The sequence below is a fragment of the Haliotis rubra genome, unplaced genomic scaffold (genome assembly GCF_003918875.1).
Source record: "Haliotis rubra isolate DU_JTF1 unplaced genomic scaffold, ASM391887v1 Scf83, whole genome shotgun sequence".
Taxonomy (NCBI): Eukaryota; Metazoa; Mollusca; class Gastropoda; order Lepetellida; family Haliotidae; genus Haliotis; species Haliotis rubra.
The window spans coordinates 2,472,582-2,497,602 of NW_025767557.1; the positions used below are offsets into that span (position 1 = coordinate 2,472,582).

The 25,021-nt window shown below is 39.5% G+C and overlaps 2 protein-coding genes across 3 annotated transcripts in view; one reads left to right on the plus strand and one right to left on the minus strand.

Moving 5' to 3' along the window:
• The window catches only part of LOC124262252 (double-stranded RNA-specific adenosine deaminase-like), a 47,141-nt gene extending 41,650 nt beyond the window's left edge, over positions 1-5,491 (minus strand). Inside the window, exon 1 of one of the 2 annotated variants that reach the window (XM_046696735.1) lies at positions 4,581-5,491. In XM_046696735.1, coding sequence (XP_046552691.1) covers positions 4,581-4,590 — 10 coding nt within the window. In that variant the 5' untranslated portion in view covers positions 4,591-5,491. Of the gene's footprint in view, positions 1-3,483; positions 3,661-4,580 lie in introns of those variants that run through there. The other variant, XM_046696737.1, reaches the window with a different exon arrangement.
• A 2,221-nt stretch (positions 5,492-7,712) lies between these two features.
• On the plus strand, positions 7,713-23,100 carry LOC124262254 (myotrophin-like). The gene is made up of 4 exons (XM_046696740.1): positions 7,713-7,871; positions 10,089-10,199; positions 11,582-11,665; positions 19,152-23,100. Exons 1-4 carry the CDS (start codon positions 7,782-7,784, stop codon positions 19,242-19,244), a joined length of 378 nt encoding a protein of 125 aa, XP_046552696.1. The 5' UTR covers positions 7,713-7,781; the 3' UTR covers positions 19,245-23,100.
• Positions 23,101-25,021: the final 1,921 nt, after the last annotated feature.

Consider the following 25,021-nt stretch of genomic DNA (forward strand, 5'->3'; position numbering starts at 1 on the left):
AAGGCCACAACATATTTACTATTTGTTGATCTGAGTAGCATAAACACTTATAGACAAACGTAAGGCCACAACATATTTACTATTTGTTGATCTGAGTAGCATAAACACTTATAGACAAACGTAAGGCCACAACATATTTACTATTTGTTGATCTGAGTAGCATAAACACTTATAGACAAACGTAAGGCCACAACATATTTACTATTTGTTGATCTGAGTAGCATAAACACTTATAGACAAACGTAAGGCCACAACATATTTACTATTTGTTGATCTGAGTAGCATAAACACTTATAGACAAACATAAGGCCACAACATATTTACTATTTGTTGATCTGAGTAGCATAAACACTTATAGACAAACGTAAGGCCACAACACATTTACTATTTGTTGATCTTAATAGCACAACCACTTATAGACAAACGTAAGGCCACAACATATTTACTATTTGTTGATCTGAGTAGCATAAACACTTATAGACAAACGTAAGGCCACAACATATTTACTATTTGTTGATCTTAATAGCACAACCACTTATAGACAAACGTAAGGCCACAACATATTTACTATGTTTATCTGAGTAGCACAACCACTTATAGACAATCGTAAGGCCACAACATATTTACTATGTTTATCTGAGTAGCATAAACACTTATAGACAAACATAAGGCCACAACATATTTACTATTTGTTGATCTTAATAGCACAACCACTTATAGACAAACGTAAGGCCACAACATATTTACTATGTTTATCTGAGTAGCACAACCACTTATAGACAATCGTAAGGCCACAACATATTTACTATTTGTTTATCTGAGTAGCACAACCACTTATAGACAATCGTAAGGCCACAACATATTTACTATTTGTTTATCTGAGTAGCACAACCACTTATAGACAATCGTAAGGCCACAACATATTTACTATTTGTTTATCTGAGTAGCACAACCACTTATAGACAAACGTAAGGCCACAACATATTTACTATTTGTTGATCTGAATAGCATAATCATTTATAGGCAAACGTCAATTATCTGAAAAAGATTTTGACATTTGGGCCTAAGGCACTTTTGAGATATAACATGTTTACAAGACGGCGTTGAATGTACATCATGAATGCTTACAGTTTTCGTGCAACCAATACACCCAAGTGAATGAGTGAGTGAATAAATTTGGTTTAACGCCACTTTTAGCAATATTCCAGCAATATCGCGGCGGGGGACACCAGACATGAGTTTCACACATTGTATCCAAGTGGGGAATCGAACCCGCGTCTTCGGCGTGAGGAGCAAACGCTTTAACCACTAGGCTACTCCACGTCCTGTGGACTGTAGATATCGGATATTATTGAAACTGTTTATTATGCCAGGACAGGAGTACCCGTTTCATATCTGGTGCAGCGTCATGAATACGACATGCCAACCTGTTAATCCCTGCCACCTGCTGTCGGACTCGGGTACAGTCTTGTCACAATGCTGTAACTGCCAGAGCTATTAATGGAGTTATGTCCCTTGTATGACATGACCAGCTCCTGAATGGAACCCCATTTGTTATTGCAGAAGGCATTCCAGTCATGTATAACGCCTTTTGTAGCCTGGTCGGCAGTGAATGTCTGTTGCTGGAGTGTGAAAGCCAGATAAACAGGAGTATTGTGTGTAAGATTCACAACAACCGGATATGGCGAGTGAGTTGTACAGTGTGTACAATTAACATGCTGGTGGCCGATCTTTTTATTTGATTTGTATTCATACACGTTATTGCGAGATAACTTTCAAGTCGAGTGAGTAAATGAGTGGGTGGGTGAGTTGATGAGTGAGTGAGTAAATGAGTGGGTGGGTGGGTTGATGAGTGAGTGAGTAAATGAGTGGGTGGGTGAGTTGATGAGTGAGAGGGTGGGTGAGTTGAGGAGTGAGTGGGTAAAGGAGTGGGTGGGTGAGTTGATGAGTGAGTGAGTAAAAGAGTGGGTGGGTGAGTTGATGAGTGAGTGAGTGGGTGGATAGGAGAGAGTGTGTATGTTGGTGAATGGTTATCTGGAGTGAGTGAGTGGATAAGTACGAGTTTGTGTGTTAATGAATGACTGGGCTAGAGTGAGTGAGTGGGTGGATAAGTACGAGTTTGTGTGTTGGGGAATGGGAGGGCTTGAGTGAGTGAGGGCTAGAGTTAGTGAGTGAGTGGACAAATACGAGTTTGTGTGTTGATGAATGGCTGGGCTAGAGTGAGTGGGTGGGTGGATAAGTACGAGTTTGTGTGTTGGGGAATGGGACGGCTTGAGTGAGTGAGTGGATAAGTACGAGTTAGTGTGTTGGGGAATGGGAGGGATACAGTGAGTGAGTGGACAAGTACGAGTTTGTGTGCTGATGAATGGCTGGGCGTGAGTGAGTGAGTGGGTGGATAAGTGCGAGTTTGTGTGTTGGGGAATGTTGGGTTGCTTTTTGGAATAGGTGGGTTTGTGTGTTGATGAATGTTGAGTGAGTTAGTGAGTGAGTGAGTGAGTGAGTGAGAGTGATTGAGTTTATACGTGCGAGTTTTTGTGGGGGTGTATCGGTGGGCGAGAGTGACCGAGTGAGATATCACAACACATGTGACTGAATTGCGTTGTTATGAAATCCCAAAGTCCTGAAGACCAGAGACCTGTATCTCTTGAATCATACAATGCTGTTTGGGTTTTGTTTTTCGTTAAAAACAAACCCCCAAACACATACACAGTGTTAACCACGGATATTAACCGTGTCGATTCCCTGGACTTAAACCAGCAACCAACGATCTCGTTAAACCTCTACAAACTATCGTTTTGGTTTTCGTTTGTTTGCATTCAGAAATATTCCAGCTATATGGAGACGGCCGTGAGGGCCAATACTAAGGATTTTCACTAATAAAAACAACCAACGTTCCACAATAACTACAAGCATAAAAATTAACTTTGATACATGTAATGACGAACAAAGCATGTGTCAACCAATAAGCAGAGATTGAATAAAGCATTCCAATCACGAGCAACCGAATCATGTAACAGTAATGTGTGTTCATTAATTACTTAATTACTTCTTTCAACCTGAAACTGAATATATGTTCAAACGGGTAACATTTGGAAATAATTTGGACAATGATATCTATGAAAACTGTCGAAGGTCAACGTGTGAGTCATCATAATATAAAGGCATATATGTTACAAACAATATACCATCATATATGAGGCACATGTCGTTAGTGTTGAAACTGTCGCCGCTGCGAATCAGTGACACAGATGTTCCACACGCTATTTACGTTATCGGCGTGTCCATGCATAGACCGGGAGCTGGGTATCTAGGACATGATATAATTATTAATGTTTCAAACATACAGTTATATTACAGGCCATGCTACCAGTGTTGAAACTGTCTACAAGTCATATGACGATCACACAATCAGCTACATTCTGACATTTTGTGTTTACGGACAACGGAGTTGGGGATCGGGGCCGAAGTTTGTAGAGTACTCACAGTTAATGAGATGTACTTGTCAGCTCCATGGTGTACTTCCTTATATTCAACGGAAACGAGAGTTCTTGTCAACACTGACGGACATCTACTAACTAGGCCATGCTCGGGAGGTGTGTCACGGGACAGATGCATTACAGTGAACAGTGGACTTACGTAGAGTAAATATATCTGCCTACTGGGACATTAGCTTGTCATCGTCTCCACACACACGGGTCAGTATCCAGGATACCTGTAGCAATCTCACGTTCAGGTCTTAGGGCGAAAGGTCATTGTTAAAGTCATAGTATATATACGATAACCGATGAATATATGCGGGATATTTTAGGATGTAGAATTTCGGATACGAGCTGTTTTCAGGTCTTGTGTATGAACAGCAGGGTAGACTAGTGGTTGAAGTGTTCGCTCGTCACGCCGGAGACCCGGGTTCGATTCCCACATTGGTACGATGTAAAGCCCATTCATATTGTCCCTCGCCGTAATATTGCTGGAATACTGCTAAAAGCTGCGTAAAATCATATTCATTCACTGTGTATAAACAGAATAGTTTAAATTAATTTCGGATAGGCATTCGATGTTTCGTCTCAGTGCCGACAATTATATATTATTTATGGCATAACCAATATCATTTTCTATCGAACCCGATACCCTTTAATATATTCACGAAACTATTGTTAATAATTGCTTATAAAAAAAGAAAATTAAATGGATGCGTTTGGATTGTATTTGCGCTGAATTATTGAAAGCACAGCGATAGATACTGAGTTTTGGCTCAGTGCTTTAGAGTGAGCCTTTACCAGATTGTGTACTATATTAAAATGCCCTGGGGATGAATTATCTTATCGTTGTGACAACATTTAACCGTGACTTCCCCACATGAGCCGAATTCCTTGGTGTGGTGAGGATAACAAATACCCATCTGTTCAATAATTAACGGATGGCGTCAACAGTACTGATGTTTTGAACAAACGCTGTACACTGGGACGATACGCGTAGACAGCTGAACCACTTCGTGCGACCTGATCGAATCGGTTTAAATCACTCCTAGTTTTGCCGCTAAGTGGAACAGGGCGAGTGATAAACAACTTAACAAATCTTACCTTCACCCATACCGACATCAGATTGAGAACAGGCAGAAGTATCCTACATGTCGTCTGCGTGTTGTGACAGTGTCGTCTGCTCGGGATGATAGTGTCGTCTGCTGATAGAACCTCGCATTGTTAATGACCATGCATACTTTCAGTGTTGACGCCTCGATGTAAACAGTCCATGTGTCAACCTGAATTCCGTAGTGTCCCCTTCCACAGCAATGGGTTTCCTTAAAGGGGCGTTCTCCTTGAGGCGTGGTCTGGGTTTTCTCCCATGTGACTGCAAACAGGTCTAACTGTTCGGGTCAGTTCATCCGATTGATCCCCATTTTAGAGGACTGACGCCTGATCCCCGAGGCTCAGTCTTTGGCAGTGGCTATAGATAAGTACTGACCCGCTTTCGCCGTTAGAAGATACGCTCCTATACAGAGAGGGCACGTGGTGTATACAGTCGCCAATAGCATATGTACAAAGACTGCTTTCAGCGTTGAACGTTTTATAGACATACATTAAAAGCGACAAATGTAAACAGGCTATGGAGATTGTCAGCTGTAGCATATGGTAGATGGCATCGAAGGAGGATAGATGTAATAACACATAAATGTAGCTGCGGTAACAGCAAGTAAATGTTGGACTCAACAAACAAAACGAACACGGAAGCTGGCCTCCCGCCTCGTCCTTGAGGCGTAAGGTAAACTAGGACACACTGTCGAGAAGGGATGTGTCTTTATTTCAACACGTGGGTTCATCTCTACGGTTCGATGAGCGTATCCGGTGTAAGCTATAACCAGTTGCATGTGTGTCATCGTAGGCACCTGTGTTAATTACTCTCTCTTATAAACTAGAGCACCACCTGTTGCAACATGGCGCTATATTCTGAACATGATGATGATTGTTTGTATAGGCAGTTAGTTCATCAGTTTCAAATGTCGGAGGCGAAGCCATATTTACATGGCAAACATTCGGCCTTGGAAATAGGTCGTAACAGAGACCATATAATTATTATATTGTCTCCCACATAATAATTTATTATATGGTCTCTGGTCGTCAAATCACGGGGACACATCTTTGGGTAGACTAATGCTTAGTCTCTGAATATATATAATTTTGATTGTAACAAATAAACCCATTAAATTGAAAAGGAGCCCCAGGGAGACCAGAGATTCCTGTAGAAATCTAGACTTGCTTCATTTAGGGCTTTAGCATTACAGGGAGGGTTAGGCTGTAGGGAAAATAATATGGTTCAGGGACTAGACTCGGTCTCTGCATTTATATAATGATAGGAACACAAAATCCCATTTAAATTGAAACGGAGCTCCAGTGGGATGGGAGATTGAGAATCTGAGTAAGGAGATAATCTCCAGGTGATATTTTTGTAAGACACAGTTTGTTTATCATGTTGTTGTTTAACACTGTAGTCAACAATAATCCAGCTATATGGCGGCGGTCTCTATATTCGCCTACATCTCAATTCGCCTACATCCCATTTCGCACACAGAAATAATGTAGGCTAATTGGGATTAGAAATTGCACCCCTACTCTTATAATGAGCCTGACTCACTGGTCAGTGCCATACTACATCTTGATCGACTGTTGTTATAAGGTTATGTGTTCGATTTCAACGAACAGTGTACACAGCCAGGTATAAGTTGTCCAAGACAGAATTGCTTGCACCTTGTAATTCTTTTTACCAATGTAAAGTCAACCTATTTGCCTCTTATGAAAATTAGTTGCCATCACTAATCTCTAAAAGTGACAAGTTGGTGGATCAGTGAAGTTGAAGGCTCATTTTCTGAATTGCCTACAAATACCAACATCATACCATGTATGACTATCAACTAGTCTCTGAAATGAGCATGTTTTACTGAAAAAAAGTTCATAGTAAATTTTTTTTAGATATAATGAAAAGGAGCCCTGAGAATTTCTTCATTTTCAGATCTAGACTTGCCACATTTTCTAGACTTGCGTGGGATTTCTTGGATATATTTGCTTCATGGTCTGTACGAGAGACTAGGCGGTGGGGTAGCCTAGTAGTTTAAGCGTTCGCTCGTCACACTGAAGACCCGGGTTCGATTCCCCACATGGGTACAATGTGTGAAGCCCATTTCCGGTGTCCCCCGCCGTGAATATTGCTAAAAGCGGCGTAAAACCATACTCACTCAGGACAGTCCAGTGATTGACATCATGAGCATCGACCTACGAAAATGGGATACAAGGACATATATCAACCAAGTCAGCGAGTCTGATCCTGTTAGTCCCGTAATGTGCAGGCGTAATATGCAAGAATTGATTGATATATGTTCATATAATTAGCAATAGTATTTCATGTCATGTGAAATATTTCAGTGAGTAAAGCACATGCAGTGATGTTTGTTCATCAAACCTCCGATGAATTGCGAGGGGAAGAGGTATCTTTGGTTCAAATCCCATATTCGCCATGGTGTTCCTAGGTTTATCAGCATCAAACCCGTCCTCGTGGGTTTCACCAAAGTGGGAACTACCCGGTACCTGCATTACTCCGGGTGTATCTCCCCAGCAATATCACGACGTGGACTCCAGAACTGAGCTGCGCACATGAACGGAATCCAACGCTTTCACAACCTCACTACCCAACGACGTCTGGGGTTCGATTCTCGAACACCAGGACATAGGGATTATGAGGTTGAGTGGGAATGTAGTAACGTAAATCATATGATAGGTGGGGGTTAGCAATTTTGTACACATGTACTAGGGGATTTCAGCAATTTTGTACATGATAATATTATGTAAAAATATGCAGGGGGGGTGGTGGGGGTGGGGCAAGTAGTTTGTACATACAATTTAGGAGGGTCATTCACATTGTACGTGCCTCTCCATAAAAATCATTATAATTGATTATTATTTACAGGCCATCATGATATACCTGGAATACTGGTGATTGTTTGTGGTGTCAAACAAGGACAAATTCTTCAAATTCTTTACTTTTAGGAATTGACGAAAGCATTCCTAAAATCCTTGATTCTCAAAATGCTAATTATGTCCCTTTGAACAACTATTTTATGCACTACACGCGAGAGGTGTCGCCTCTGTTGGAGCGAGTACGTTACGTCTTTCTTCATTGGGTTTCCAGAGGATATCTACCAATCAAATCAAGCGTTACATTTACGCGCACCTGCCAGATTCGTGAGCTGTTTCCGGTTGGGTCCTCCCAATTTTTATATCTTACTCAGCATCATGGCAGACGAATCAGATTTGTCTAAATCCTTTTTGTGGAGTGTAAAAAATGGAGAGGTCGCTGAAGTGAGAAATCTTCTAGCCAAAGAGGTGACTATTATTTTCATTTCCAATACCGATTCTTTTATTTGTTATATATTGCTCTGTTTGTGGATCTACGTGACAATTTGACAGAACTCCGGTTTTCGTGTATTTGGACAACTCACAAGTGTGAATTTAATGTGGACCTAATGTTTAATAGAGAGGTTGATTAGACCCTTCGCATCCCTACGCAACTTTGAGAATATGTGTCCAAAGGTTTGGGTACCTCCTGCAGATATGTATTGCAGGGGCCACTACCGGTTCCCGAGTTGACATGTCGCATTCTTGGCGTGTAGTTGTAGACGCCGTACCCAAAGAAGTTTTCGCCACCAAGATTGATTTAATCTTACGCAAGATGTCGTTGACTCCCAGGTCTAATTTTAGGTAACAAAAAACAATCTGCTATTATGCTGATATACGGAAAGCAACGTGTCACTGTTCAGTGTTCTGTAAAGCATGCAACAAGGAAGGAGTTTTGATCCGACTCATCTGCCATAAATCTTTTAAGACAAATTGAATTCATTTCAGTTTCTATTTAACAGTTCTGTCATTTTTTATACTTTCTATATAAGTTTTTACACATTAAGACTTCAGTGTGTATTACTTCTTTGATGGGTATTTTAGAAGTTCAGTGTGGATTCTCTGGAAAATGCTAAAAAAATATAATGTCCTTGTTTTCTTCTCTGAACAGTTGATGAATTCTGATCTTTGAAGACCCGCGAAGGTCCGGGTTACAATTGATCTTCAGTAAAACATGCTTGTCGTAAGAGGCGACTAACGGGATCGGGTGGTCAGGCTTGCTGACTTGGTTGATGCATGTCATTGCTTCCCAGTTGTGTAAATCGATGCCCATGCTGTTGATCACTGGATTGTCTGGTCCAGACTCAATTATTTACAGACCGCTGCCATATAGCTGGAATATTGCTGAGTGCGGCATAAAACTAAACTCACTCACGCTCTGATCTTTGAACACAAAACACCATTGATGATTTTAAGTATATGTAGGTCATTGTATTATCATGATTATCAAATTCAATTAACGTAGGCTTATGTTATCACACAACATCTTCCTGACAATGGTCTCACTTGCAGTTTAGCTTATGAGGCTTCAGCCTCAAGTTTCCATGCCAGTCAAGCTTTTTAACATGTAAAAACACCCATTTCCTCTACTTTATTATAAGAAAAACAATCAGCTTACACTTGTATTCATCCAATGCTTATACCCATCAGTGAGCTAATGCAATCAGTGTGATCAATGAACACAGTATGTATTATAGAAAATCTTACTACAGTCCGTTTGAGACAAAATGATACCGATGAATTGCAATCTAACACACAAAAAAATAGACATAAAACGATCAAACCAACGCGGACTGCAATAAAAACAACAGACAAACTCTAGACAAAAATTGCATAATTTGTGCCACAGAAATAAAAAAGGTGTTTAAGAAACTGTCATCGTTTATTTGTGCGTTTTTCCAGTTTGTTACAAGGGCGCATTGGCAACTAAAGGAAAAGCGAGATGCACATGCATTAGTGACGTCAGAGACATGTGATTACTGCTGATTGACATAGTGAGAGAAAATAAAAGTTAATAATTTATGAAGTCTATGATATCTTCAAGGATGAAAATGACAGGGGGTGACCCAAGTATGCAATTACTAAGTACATACAGCTCACTGCCTGTGCAGCTTGGGTACGTGTAATCGCGCCAGTTCAAAAATTGGTTGAGGACCCGTTATCGCACGTGCATCTCGTTTTATGTCTATTTGTTTTTGTGTTAGATTGCAATTCATCGGCATCATTTTGTCTCAAACAGACTGTACAGACAATGAAAGAAAGTTTCAATTGTGATGAAAGTTATTGTAAATCATTTTGATTAACGAAATAGTACAGCATGCAAATAGGAACAAACACTATCTATGCTATACATTTTGACATGGCCATTTTAAGTTTTTAGTTTGACCTATTTGACATTTTGTTGTGGAGAATGTGGCTAAGGTTTATGTCCCTTTTTACTTTTTGGTGAGGTCCTTTAACAAGGGTTTAATAATGGTGTCTGACATTAAGCACAGTGAAGCAACAATAATGGTTGATAGAATTGTGTGTTATTTGTAACCAGCACTGAAGCTAATCCTGAATCATGAGTAATTTTCAACAACAGGCAATGTTTTGCATGAAATGTGTTAACTAATGACTTTATGTTGATATTCATTTTCCTTGCAGAAATCTCTAATCACAAAGGCGATAGCTGGAAGGAGCCCAATCCATTTTGCTGCAGATTATGGCCAAAATGAGGTTGTGGAGTTGTTAGTGGATAATGGGGCTGGTATAGATGTGAGTACAGTGATCCAATGGAACTTCCTTGTCTTGCTGCATAATATATTACTTTGAGTCATGCAGCCTTTTGTTTCATGAGCGTCATAATCATGGGTGTCAAGTGATCATGGTGCTGCAATATGCATGCTGAGATACATTCCTCAGCCATGCCAGAAAGTGACGATTGATGGGGGCCATTTACAGTTTGGCTAGAGTGGTGGGGTAGCATAATGGTTGTAGTGTTGGCTCGTCATGCAGAAGGCTCGGGTTCGATTCCCTACATGGGTACAGTGTCACTAGCATGATGATTATAATATTGACAAACTTATACATCTCCTCCTTGGATTTAACAATGGTACAAGAATCTGTATCAAAACATTGAACTGACTAAATTAAAGAAGCTGTTATCTGTGATGGTTGCCCATCAATCCCATGTCAGTCAGGCTTTCTTTTTACGTGGTTTTCACCAGATTTGTGAATGTCTTTGACCTCTGTCAGTGATGCAGAGTTTTCATCATGCAGACATTTCTGAAAGCATGAAAGCACACTGCAAGAATGAGGTGCATGTATGTCAGCATGTGCACTGACATGACATGACATCAGTATAATTCTTGGAAATCAAGGAGGAACAGGTCATCAAATGAGCTGAAATTCCCTGTGAAGAGTTTATCCCTTGGGCACACCAAAACCTATGATTCTGGGTTTGATTCTGGGTTTGCCGTGATTGTGGTTTCCTGGTTTGTCATGTGGGTTTAACCAAAGGAGTAGATAAACTAGACCTGTTTGGGGGGACTTTGGGGTTTCTCTGCTGCATTGAGCTACTCTGGGATATATCTGGAATACTGAAATTAGTGAAAAGCAGAGTTAAATCCAACTGACTCTTGGAAATGTAGTCAACTGTACAAGGTCATTATCCTAGGCCCACCATGGTCATTCCTTGCCCCTTCCCCTGTTAAATCATAACAATCTGAAAGACCATGGTAGGGCACTGGCTTTCCTTGATCATGAAAATGACAGATTGTATGCAGTATTTTTATTACTTTAAATGTTTGTAAATAATATTGGGCAAACAAGTTTACAGTCTGTACCAATAGTGTTTTAGACCACTAGCCCAAACATAGCTCTTTATTTCAGAATTTCTGGTTATTATACAGCCGATCAGTAGATGAGCTTACAAGACTGAACAGATTGTACTTGACATGGGCTTTGGACAAGTGGCTGAATTCTCAGACTGGATTTTTTTGTTTCTGCAGTGATTCTAGCACTTTGCTTTGAACTTCAATAAAAGCATGGCAACAGTGAACTCATATCTAAAATACAACATGTTCCTATGTTGGCTGGTTCAAGAAATACTTTTTGACCAGCACACAAAGAAAGTAATGAACTTATTGTCTATTTAGGTTGAGGACCAATATGGTATCACCCCATTGCTGTCTGCCATCTTTGAGGGTCACAAAGACACTGTTGCACTCCTGCTGAAAAAGGTAAGTCTTTTGTTCTAGCTCCCCTGACTGAAAGTCACCACTATCAATAATATTTAACTCCACACTGAAGGATGATTCATCTGTGTCTGCCCTAGGGCTGCAACGATTCGGTTCGATTCATCGAAAATCGAATCTTACACCTTAGTTTCGATTTTTGATAACCATTATCTCTATTTCGATTTCAACACAGCCAGAATATAATTTTGACTCCAACTCAAGCAGTTTCGGGCACTGAAATAGGCGAACTGTGATTGGTTGATGCTGGGCTAATTATCCAATGAAGATTGTTGTTAGTAGACATTGCCAAGTTGATGATGGATTTCATTCTAAAGAAGCTGACTCTGGGAGTAAAATGAAATCTGACGTTTTTACTTGTATGAAGAATCGACTACAAAATGATCGAATTGAGTGTCCAATATTGAAAATCGATTCGATGTCTGGGTGAATTGTTGCAACCCTAGTCTGCTCTGATGCAGATATTTGGATGTTATATACACATGTCAGTAAGTTGCCAACTTGAAATTAACTGGAAATGTGAACATAGTGACAACGAATATCCATTGCTTAGTAGAGATAACAGGACCAATGAAAGGGAAAAGGTGTTACCGCATTGCAGGCAAGCTTATACCTTTAACAAATCTAAATTTTAAAATTTATTCTGTTTATCATATTGCATTTGGCTTATCAATTGAAAGCAAACATCATCCTCTACATCTTCTACTCCCAAGACAGCCATTGCCAGGTTTAACTGGCATAGCAATCTTACATAACCAATTCCAGGTTTCGGCTTAGCTTCTGTGACAACCGTCATCCCCACCGCACCCAGATCTCAGGGAGGCCATTCAGTCCAAGTACAAATCATTTCGTGGCTGGAGAGGCAAAGGACAGGGTGGTTAGGACAGTATGATAAGCCATTTGCAACAGTCACAAGAACAGTCAGCCATTAATGATACACTGGAGACCAGTGATTGAGAAGAGACAGTTCAACCACTCTGCGAAAAAATGATGCTACTTCAGATCAAAGCTGCTAAGATCTTTAGGTGCTAGCTGTTCCCTCTAGGCTGGAGACTTAGTCTCTATAGGGGGCGGTGGGGTAGCCTAGTGGTTCAAACGTTCGCTTGTCTCGCAGAACTTCCTGGATCAATTCCGTTTATTGGTACAATGTGTGGAGCCCATTTTTGGTGTCCCCTGTCGTGATATTGCTGGAATATTGCTAAAAGCGGTACCCAACACACTCATTCACTCATGGTAGGAGCTGCGGGCATGTGCCTACCAAGAGCTCTTCTCCCTTGGATACTCCAGAAGATAAGAACCACCATCAAGAAGTCGGACAAATGCAATATATTGGGCAGAATATATCAATTTTTTTTAAGATATTGGTAGTAAATAAACCTGTCAAATTTTTAAACTTATCTTATCTCATGACTTGCACCTCTCTTTCTTGCTTCGACTTTTAGTGGAACGACTGTAAACTTTTTTCCATAGACCTCCTTGTCCATTTGTCCGTGCACTCCATGTTGTTCTCCTTAATTAGCTTCTAAGTTCCTAATAAAGCTTGCAGCGTGCTCCACTAATTGCCCACGTGACTACCTTGAATGATCATTCTCTTTCTTGTCGCACGACTGTTTGGATGTGCTGTATATTAGGGACATTATTTCACCCTAATATCATGGGGAAAACAGATAATCAGTCAAGGAAAAGGAAAGTTTGTGCTCAATGCAAGACGAATTATTCGTCCCTCGACCCTCACTCGTCTTGCAGTGACTACCAGGGGACCTTATATCGACAGATCATCATCCAGATCATCGGTACACATCTCCTCGACTGTCTCAGTTTGTTTGGTGCCTGGCCAACTGCGTTCAACCAGCCAACTGTCCCCCACAGTTCATTGAACCGGACGGAGCTGGCTACAACAGCGTCGCCGGGGGACGTTCATCATGGATCAACACCTCAGGTTTCGTCACCTAATTGCGGATCCAGATCACCACATCATTCTAGATCACCTTCACGATCCAGATCACCATCACAAACCCGATCTAGATCACCGTGCCGATCAAGATCACCGGATCGATCCAGATCACAGTCACGATCCAGAGCACAACTAGGATCCACATCACCTGATCAATCCAGATCACCTAACCGATCCAGATCACCAAATGGGTCCAGATCACAACTTCAAATCAGATCACCGGACTGATCTAGATCACCTATCCGATCAAGATCACAACATCGAAGTAGATCATCTGGATCCAGATCACCGAATGGATCCAGATCCCAACTTAGAATCAGATCACCAGACCGATCCAGATCACCGAATGGATCTAGGTGACCTAACCGATCCGGATCACAACATCAAAGTAGATCGCCAGACCGATCCAGATCACCTGTTCGATCCAGATCACCTTATAGATCCAGATCACGATCACAGTTTCCAGTTAGTGCATCGAATCGATCCAGATCATTTTACAAATCCAAATCATCCTACCAACCCAGGTCACCTATACGATCTTGATCACCTTAAAGAGCCATTGACCATCGGGATCATAGTACAGATCCACATCTCATGGGCGATCCTATTCAGATGATCGAACCTGAGCTCCAATCAGAACCAGATCACCAACTAGAACTACAGCGACCCGGACTAGTTCTTCATATCATACCGGATCACCTAGCTAGCTAGATCACCGGCCTACCAACCTACTTCGGTACTTACCACGTCGAGATCTCGATACAGTTCCTCTGACCGACGTTCGGGTGATCATTGCTCTGATACCACTAATAGGCCTACAGTCTCTTACGATGTTCCGTCTACACGCTCTGAGAATCCTTCGACTCACTCTAGGATCATCGCTGAGTCATGGGAACCTGATAACAATCCCACTACTACAGCGACTCCGGATATAAATATGATGATCAGGGCCATAACCTCAGCCTGGAACCAAATACAGCCTTCTACTCCAGCCCATCCGGCTTCGGTAGCTCCTGGCTCTTCATCTGGTCCACCTCCTGAACACCACATCGCTCGGGAGCACCCATCTCACTGGGAGTCGTTGTGCTTAGTAAGCCAAGGGGTTCCGGAGAACCCACTACAAGCATAGGAGTTGTGTGCATAGGATAAGTTTAAAAATTTGGAAATTTTAATATAAATTGTATATTTATATACTTATCCTATGTCACGCGCGATGGATGCCCGCCTGGCCTCCCCACTACTCAGATTACAACGTTGGCTCCAAGATGAGAATGATCATTCAATGTAGTCACGTGGGCAATTAGTGGAGCACGCTGCAAGCTTTATTAGGAACTTAGAAGCTAATTAAGAAGAACAGCAGTGCACGGGCAAATGGACAAGGAGGTCTATGGAAAAAAGTTTACAGTCGTTCCACTAAAAGTCGAAGCAAGAGAGAGAGGTGCAAGTTGTGAGATAGGTGAGTATATAAATATACAATTTATATTAAAATTTCCAATTTTGCACTGTGAAGAGAATGACTAGAAGCACAAAGCTCACCCCGAGCATTATATTGTGTGGCTTGGAACATGAGAGACACATGTTCTTGTTTTCACCACCATCGAGAGCAGGCAGCAGAAGCGCAACATGTGAAATAAAACAGGTTTTAAACTATATGCTTTAAGCAGTTCATTATTTTACAGAAACGTTATTTTATTAATTTTCCAATTTGCCTGTCAACGGCACTTAGTTTTAACTAAGTTGGAAAATGACTTTCCTTGTATTTTTTCTGTATTTTATGCATTTGAACTAGAAACAACTGTGTTGTTGAACAAAGTCAGATGAAGCCTTTCTATCATCTTACTCCAGGGAATGAATTACTGTTGGAATTTTACACCAGAAATATTACATCTTCCAACTGGAATGGATTTTGATAAATCTGTGAGTCTTGAGGGGTTCACAAGCAGGACATTACTGACAAAACTGTGAGGGACATGCACCAGGCAATAGATATATGACAACAGTAATTCACATAGACCTACAACAAACAAAATGTCTCTTATTTGCTTCCACTCACTTTCAACTTTAAATAAATAATATCCCTTTCGTTTTTAGTTTCCTTATTTTCATGTTGTCACTGTCAACAGTCTGGGGCGGTGGGGTAGCCTAGTGGTTAAAGCGTTGGCTCGTCACGCCGAAGACCCGGGTTCGATTCCCCACATGGGCACAATGTGTTAAGCCCATTTCTGGTGTCCCCCGCCGTGATATTGCTGGAATATTGCTAAAAGCGGCGTAAAACTAAACTCAGACAGTCAGTCAGTCAACAGTCTAATCAGCCAAGGTTACAAGTGTGGCATGTTTGTCAAGCTGCTTACGTAACACCGAGTAATCAAAACATACACCACCCACTGTATACAGTTTACTATCTGCTACTGCAACATTACTTGTCTTCCTCAATATGGGGGGGCAGTGGGGTCGCCTTGTGGTTAAAGCGTTCACTCGTCATGCAGAAGACCTGGGTTTGATTCTCCACATGGTTTCAATGTGTGAAGCCCATTTCTAATGTCCCCCACCGTGATATTTCTAAAACAATACTCACTCACTCCTCAACATTCATCTACAGTTTAATAGTCAATGACTGAAACTGAGATATGATTTAGCTGCGTAGTAGTCAAAGTCAAAGATGCAGCACATGTTACAGACATTTCATGAAATTGATTACAGTTCAGATAAGAGATTGCATTTAAGCATAACAGCATGTTTTACATAAAGCCCTTGATTACATATTACATTTTCATTTCTGGAGGATAGAATGGAAACAAAGTCGCTTTTCTTAAATCAGCATAATGTTAATTTCATCTTCTAAAGACGGGTTACATAACGGACATATTCTTCTATGAAGCACAATCGGTTGAATTTGTGAATCAAACAATATGAAACATATTTTCCGGGTTAAAATTCCAAAATTCTGGGAAACTGACATAAATTTGAGAAGAGCATTCTTAGCATGTGATTTCGGATATATAACACTCTTTTTATCACCCCGGCATGTAATACGGGGGGATATAGTCGACGCCTTGTCCGTCCGTCCGTCCGTAATAATTTTCTTTCCGGAGCATAACTCGAAAACGGTTCAATATTTTTCAACAAAACTTTGCAGATATATCAAACAGAACCTAAAGTGGTGCCTTTTGCTATTTACAGATTTTGTCATATCTATTGTTCTTGGTTTCCATGGAAACATTTTGGACCTTGTCTAAAAAAATGAAGTTCAACTTATAGTAACTGTCAGATGATTTTCTCTTTCATATTTGTATGGCCTGGGGTATTTGTCATCTTCTGATGACTCTTGTTTAGTATGGAAAAACACTAGTCCGAGATAGGCATAGTGATTAACAATAGATAATTGTTTGCCATTCAAAAACATTTTTCTTTATAGGCAACAGATCCACCTCTTCTAAAGATACCTGTGTTAAAAGATAATTTTCCATTCATTTGTATGCCGTTCCAAAATATTATAAATAGTATGATGCTGTTTATTCACAAAATTGAAAGTGGTTGAATGGTGTTCATAATCTAGTTCTCATGGTTGTACTGAATGTAAAGTTACATCTTGCATCTTTATTCTTTCCAAATACGCCTTTGATAATTCCAACATTTTGTGATAATGAAGAAATGTGTTCCTGAGTTTGAATGAAACAGTTTAATTAAATCATTAGTTTCACATTTATGCTCTTTGTCAAAAGCCTTTAATATAAAATACAATTTTTTCAGATGACATATTACTGACTTCACCTGAGAATATATATTTGATGGTCATGGTCAAATGTATCTAATAGTATTATGTAACATTGTAGCAGGAGAGTCAATGAAAATTTTCTTCATCACAAATATCAATGTTTTGGTTAATGTAATAAATTAACAAATATTGTGTGTATTTATGATTGTGTGAAGGAAATATCTTAACAGGGTGGTTAGGACTGACTGAAAGGGAGGAAGGAGGCCAGTTTTTACACTTAAATGGCCAGGGAAAAATCCATACTTGTCAGGGAAAAGTCAGGGAATTTTGGCCTGCCATGCCTGTGGGAACCCTGATTCACTATTCAGTACTTAATTGACTGGGTTTCAGTGATCAAATATATGGAAAACTAACTTTGATCCTTTAGTTTTACTAACAGTGCAAAACCAACCAGATGCAATTAAGTTTTTGTCAGTCAATCTCAATAATTTCATAATACAAAACTTTCCAGACCTACAGTTCATCTCTCACTATTCAGTGTTTAACATAATTATCCCCCTCAACGCGTTTTGTGGGGGGGGTATTAAAATGGACTCCGTCCGTGCACATTTTTCTTTTCCGGAGCAGAACTCTAAAACCGTTCAATTTTTCTTCACCAAACTTGGCACATACATGGATCTGATGGTGTACTGGTGCCTTTTGGTACTTTTGGAATTCTGAATTAAATATTTTTGGCGTTTCCATGGCAACAAGTTCGACTTTGACTGAAATTAGTTGTAGTGCTCTTTTCTGGAGCAGAACTCTAAAACCATTCACTATTTCTTCACCAAACTTGGCACATAGATTGGTCTGGTGGTGCCTTTTGGTAGTTTTGGAATTCTGAATAAAATATTTTTGGCGTTTCAATGGAAACAAGTTTGACTTAGTCTGAAATTGTGGTAGTGCTCTTTTCCGGAGCTGAACTCTAAAACTGTTCCCTATTTCTTCACCAAACTTGGCACATAGGTAGATCTGGTGGTGTACTGGTGCCTTTTGGTAGTTTTGGAATTTTGAATAAAATATTTTTGACATTTCCATGGCAACAAGTTTGACTTAGCCTGAAATTGGTAGTTTGACTTAGCCTGAAATTGGTGGTTGTGCTCTATTCTGGAGCAGAACTCTAAAACCATTCACTATTTCTTCACCAAACTTGGCACATAGATTGGTCTGATGGTGAACTGGTGCCTTTTGGTAGTTTTGGAATTCTGAATAAAATATTTTTTGTCATTTCCATGGCAACAAGTTTGAATAAAACTGAAATTAGTGGTAGTGCTCTTTTCCGGAGCAGTACCCTAAAACCGTTCAATGTTTCTTCACCAAACTTGGCACATACATAGATCTGGTGGTGTACGGGTGCCTTTTGGATATTTTGGAATTCTTAATAAAATATAATTGGCATTTCCATGGAAACAAGTTTGATTTAGACTGAAATTGGCGATAGTGCTCCTTTCTGGAGCAGAACTTTAAAAACCTTTCAATACTCTCCTTCCACTTTTCTATATACACACTTAAATATTTGACATAATCATAACTCGTAGACATAATCATGAAGAGTATTTTGCCATTGCGGGGGATATTGATGACTTTGTCTTCTTGTTTAATTTGTTTCAGGGAGCAAAGTGGAACTCTTACTTTGATCCTTCAGTTATACTAACAGTGCAAAATCTGCTAGGTGCAGTTAATACTACTGTTAGCCAATCACAAAACTTTCATTACATACAGTATATTTTTCACTATTCAGTATCAAACTTTATTTGTTTCAGGGAGCGAAGAAGAACGGAACGTCGCCAGACGGGAAGACGTATCTAGAATGTGCGGAAACAGATGAAATTAAGTCTCTCCTAAGCAATCCTTAGATGAAGGATATTTAATGTTTGACCACAATCTTTGTCCGAAAGCAGACCAAGTGTACAGAACATTTCCTATAACTCCCGAGTATTTACGCAGTGCGTTAATGGAGGAGGTGTGACGACATGAGCTGTCACTGCTGTCTCTCAGTTTTATGTCCACGTGGTGGATACGTAGAAACCAATCTTTTTTGATGTTGCTAACAGGGAGTTATACACCATCTTGTAAGAACATTCGTTGACAATATACTGAGCAAAACAAATAAAGGAACACAGGAAAATTCAAGTGTTCCTTTGATATTTTCTTGTTTTCATAACCAGCATTGAATAGCGCTTTGGGAGGAAATCTGAGAATAAATAAAGGAACACTGATATGAGGTGGTGTTACCTTATTTGTTTCCCTCAGTATATATACGGGACCATTGTTTCAACTAACAAAACCTCTTATTTATGATATACTTTTTATTAAGATACAAAAGATAAGATGCTTTATATGACCAAAATGTTATGCGAGCTTTGAGCACAGCGTTTCACTTACACTTCTGGGTAGGGGGGGTTGACGAGTGGTTAAGGCATTGTTTGTCCGACTGAAGGCCTGGGTTCTTTCCCTCATGTGTACTATGTGTGAGGAGTATTTCTGGTGTGTCTTCTTCAGTTGTATAATACTGCTTCATGAAACCCAACTCAGTAGCTCCCTTGGTTCCATACTCTTGGGAGGTGGTAGGGTAGCATAGTGGTTAGAGCATTAGTTCATCATACCGAAGTCCTGGGTTCGATTCCCCACATGGGTACAATGTGTGAAGCGGTTAATGTATTTGTTTCTCCTGCCGAAGATCCAGTTTCGATCCCTACATGGGTACAATGTGTGAAGTGGTTGAAGTATTTCTTTGTCACGCCGAAGACCCAGTTTCGGTCCCTACATGGGTACAATGTGTGAAGCGGTTAATGTATTTGTTTCTCCCGCCGAAGACCCAGTTTCGGTCCCCACATGGGTACAATGTGTGAAGCCCATTCCTGGTGTCCACCGCTGTTATATTGCTGGAATATTGCTAAAAGCGGCATAGAACTACACTCACTCACTCCATATTCTTGTGTCAATGTTCCTTGTTGCTTTCCACAACCTAAATAGTTCTTAACAATGGAAGGGAACTCCAACATTTTTTATCAAAGTGACAATAAACCGCTGAATTGTAGTGTTCAAAATTATATATTATGTGTGAGCTGATAAATCCTGTGGACTGCTGAAGTAATCTTTCATTGCATATCAGTGGTATGACAGTCACATGATCACCAGCCATTGGACGACAGTATATTAAACTGTTACCATGGTTATGGCAAAACTGTTAAAATACCTGACATCCTTTTATTCAGGGGGCGGTAGGGTAGCCCACTGGTTAAAGCGTTTGCTCGTCATGCTGAAGACCCAGGTTCGATTCCCCACATGGGTACAATGTGTGAAGCCCATTTCTGGTGTGCCCCGCTGTGATATTGCTGGAATATTGCCAAAAGCGGTGTAAAACCATACTCACTCCTTTGATTTAGAAAATATGTAAAGAAAATGTAAATTTTGATACTGCTCTGTATATGTAAGTAATATATTAAGAAACGTGTGCTTTAAAAGATAATCCTTTATTTTAGAAGGATGTTTCCTTGGTAACCGAGAGTATGGAGCACGAGGGCATGGATCAGTAATTGTTCTTGTATTATTGTACAAACTACAAAGATCTTTTGACGAAGCCATTCCCCTTCCTGAGTTACTTGTGTGTGTTGGGTTAAACATTGTGGTGAACGGATTTGTTTGTCAAGCTGAAAGGTCATTCTGTCGAGTCCCTAACCAGTTGTGGTGAAACATTGCTAACAGCAGAAATAACCCTACTTGCTCACCAATTCTGACTGGATATTATAAACTTATTAACTATATTCATTAACTCGCTGATTAACTTTTTAAGAGTAGAGTGTAATGTCGTCCAATATTATAAACTTAATTATTATATTCATTTACTCACTGATTAACTTTTTAAGAGTAGAGTGTAATGTCGTCCAATATTATAAACTTATTAACTATATTCATTAACTCGCTGATTAATTTTTTAAGAGTAGAGAATCCGAAATGTCGTCACACCTCTGTATAATAAGGTTACTGGCTTGGTGCTTATGGGATATTCTAAGATTCTGAGCAGTTTTTCTGTTTCAGAAGAAAATGTCTCCAAGAAGGAGTGCTCACATACAATATTTTACGGTAGTTGTCATCTAAGTGATGATATTCCTTTTACACTTTTCTGTTTATATAAAATCATCAAATTTGAACAAAATGTTTAGTAAGTTAACTTTCAGAAGCTTATAGAATTTTCAATGATTGCTAGATGATCTGTTTTTTTTCCTTACATAGCTGTTTATACATTGACGTCAAAATTGGGCTGTTTTTGTCTATTTGCTGAATATACTTAACATGAATAGGACCATGATTACAACTTATTGATGAATGATATTTTCTATATGCTTGAATTATTTAATAAATTACTTACTTGCTTATGAATAGAACATGCTTTGCCTTGAAGAAAATGTGACCAAGATTAGTCAATAACTGATCTCTGTATAATCATTTTTGTAACAGAAACGTATTTGATGTTTTACAAGCCACTGAAATATTGATGTTTTCAGAGATGGGCATTTTTTATGGATAATTGAGATGTTTTTGTAAACGTTGTGCAAGGAGCTTATTGGCGAAGGTCATTTTTGCTAGCGTCATCCAACTGCATCAATGTTTTATTGTTTTGAATATGGACATGACTTCTTGACCATTGTGTACAACTACATTCAATAGCCAATTCCTTCAGTGACTAAAACTGTTTCCCTTAAATAAAAATAATTTCTGAACAAAAATGGCCACTACCTGGTATTGTCACTTTTAGGGTTTGATGTCGTTAGAAATGAAATGCAACGAATGAATGATATGGTGATCTGCTTCATATCCAATGACTATGCTATGTATACTTTGAAGATTTTTGTATTGACATAAGACTCGTGGTGTAATGTTATCAGTATGGTACAGGGTTTCATTAGATGCTTATGTTTGTGTTGCAAATGTTAACATTCACTTGCCTTGCTACTATCACGACCAACCAGATGCTACATGACTACGTACACATGCACTAACTAACTTTAAGCATAGCCATTAATCATAAATTAGGCAAGACCCAATTTTCTTTTGGATATTTGAGAATATAGGATTCTGAAGAGCAAGGATGACCAAAATGTTTGGTTGGAAATCATCATATTAAAAATATTTAAAAAACATTACATTTTAAGACAGTTTTGAAATTGTTTTTGCAAAAGTTCCTTCAAAATATGCCATTGTGAAATTTCATGACAAACATAGAACTATCGCCCTTGCTCATCACCAACTTCTAAATGCCACTCAAAGAAATTTCATGACACCATGAACAAGGAGAAATTTGAAATACGTTTGACTCTGATAACAGGTAACTGTTATTTCATGAAGTTTTTCTTTTTTCACTATTCAAACTTGACTTATGTTCATCTGTTTCAAAAGAACAAAGTATGTCCTTAAAAGTGTCTCATCTTTCTCTCTCCCCAGATTTTCATTCAAATTTGAGACGTTACTTTCTTGCACGTCCATATATGGATTTCTTCGAGTTAACCTCTGTTAGTGCTGTATCACTCACGTTTTCATTTGTTTCCGATCGGATTTATCGGAATGATGCCATGTTTTCTATTCAGAGTTTGTGTGAGAAAGAGTCTTATTTTGTAGACTGTTGTCATAACACATGCTTTAGATATTTTTCTACCTGTACTTGGTAGGATATTTTTCTGTTGTCTAGTGGAAAATAAATCCAGATTCTTATATATGGTTTTGTGGTTATTTTTTATGAAGACCCTGTTTAACAATGAATTGTTAACGATTGAAGTGAAAACAATTTTTTTTTCAATTCCTTTGATTTTATAACACTTCTAGTAATTAGACATTTTGCATTGAGGTTTTAAATTCCAACTTTTCAGATTTAAAATAACCATTAGGCTTTGTAAAAGAAATTCTACAATAAAACAAACCTGTGTGTTCCATCAACAAGATTACATGCAGATAATTAGACTATCTATGCTTCGGTGCATTGGTCAGGTGATAATCACGTGAAAGTATTAGTCTCATTGGTCAAACTAAGTTTGCTTTCACGTCAACCACCAACTGTCTGGCAATTGTTTTTGAAACTTGTTTTCAGGATATTTTTGTAAAGGTAAAGTTAATGGGGAAAATATTCTCTTTCAATGATACGCGTCTGTGGAGGGAGAACATGTTTAAGGAGTTACTTCCCTTTGCCAGGCGACTAATGGGACCCCTTGTAAATTTCGAGGACTTGGTTGATACACATCATATCCCAACTGCGTAGATCAATGGTCATGTTGATCACTGGATTGTCAGGTCCAGACTTGATTATTTACAGACCGTCACGGTATAGCTGGAATATTGCTGTGTGTGGTGTTCACCAAACATTGATTTCTGGCTTGTCTGTTCCAATTCACCAAATTGGATCAAATTGCTGTTTTTTTATGTTGAGCGTGTTGAAAGTGACCTGCAAGTCTCAAACAGGCATTCTATATAATGGTGATGTGGTTTGTTTGTTGTTTAACGTCACACTCAATATTCTAGCTATATGGCGGCGGTCTGTAAATAATCAAGTCTGGACCAGACAATCCAGTGATCAAAATCATAAGCATCGATCTAAGTAATTGGGATGTGATGACACGTCAGTGAGTCTGACCCCTCCCCCGATCATGTTAGACGCCTCTTTCGACAAGCATGGGTTGCTGAAGACCAGTTCTAACCTGGATATTCACAGGTCTCATGGGCGATGATGCGTGAAACCACCAGGGGACGCATACATATAATCAACCAATCCACAGAGCCCGATGACCATGTTGCCACCTCTTACAGGAGATAAGGTTGCTATTTTTGCTCAGAATGCAAATGACATACTTGCATGTATGTGACTATTGACACATACAGTATGGGCAATCTACTGTGTACAAGGCCACCACCTATCGGTGTTGTCTCTTGTAAGCACAGACTGCCTTAGACATATCTGAACAGCGACTGTCCACAAGGATTCAGTAGTCCATACAATGAGTAGCCCATTTGTTCATCCTCAGCCATTGTGACTAACTGACTGACTGAGTTTGGTTTTACGCCGCTTTTAGCAATATTCCAGCTACATCATGGGGGACACCAGAAATGGGCTTCACACATTGTTCCCATGTGGGGATTGAACCATTTAACCACTAGGCTACCCCACCGCCCTCAGCCATTGTGAGGAAGTTTTAGCGGATAATAATAATAATAATATATAGAGATTTATATAACGCCAATATCCAGATGATTCCTGCTCAAAGGCTCTTTCGTATGAGTCTGACAAGGAAAGAGTCTCTCGGAACTGTAACATGATTTGAAAAAATAAGTGATGCAACAAAAAAAATGTGAACACAGGCTATTACCGTTCCATCAAACTTCCAATCTTGCTTCTCTTGCTTCAATAGTACCTTTCCTTAGTAAACTGGTAGCACTGACATTCAACATTGGCCATCTGTTGGACATTACATAATTCTAAATTTAATAGGATGAGTGAACACTTTCCCTCACTAACTGAAAGATGACAGTATTATCACAATGCTGTTGAACACTGTCTGAACCAATGGTTATATAAATCAAAGGGAGTGTTTCATTGTTGAGATAGAAGTATGGTGTTTCAACAGATTATTTAATTCTAAACAGA

Excerpts from the sequence above, each read along its gene's own strand:
- LOC124262254 (XM_046696740.1), top strand. The coding sequence starts at position 7,782 with ATGGCAGACGAATCAGATTTGTCTAAATCCTTTTTGTGGAGTGTAAAA. Across the intron at positions 10,200-11,581 it reads ATAATGGGGCTGGTATAGAT|GTTGAGGACCAATATGGTAT; the intron begins GTGAGTACAGTG and ends TTGTCTATTTAG. Across the intron at positions 11,666-19,151 it reads TTGCACTCCTGCTGAAAAAG|GGAGCGAAGAAGAACGGAAC; the intron begins GTAAGTCTTTTG and ends TATTTGTTTCAG.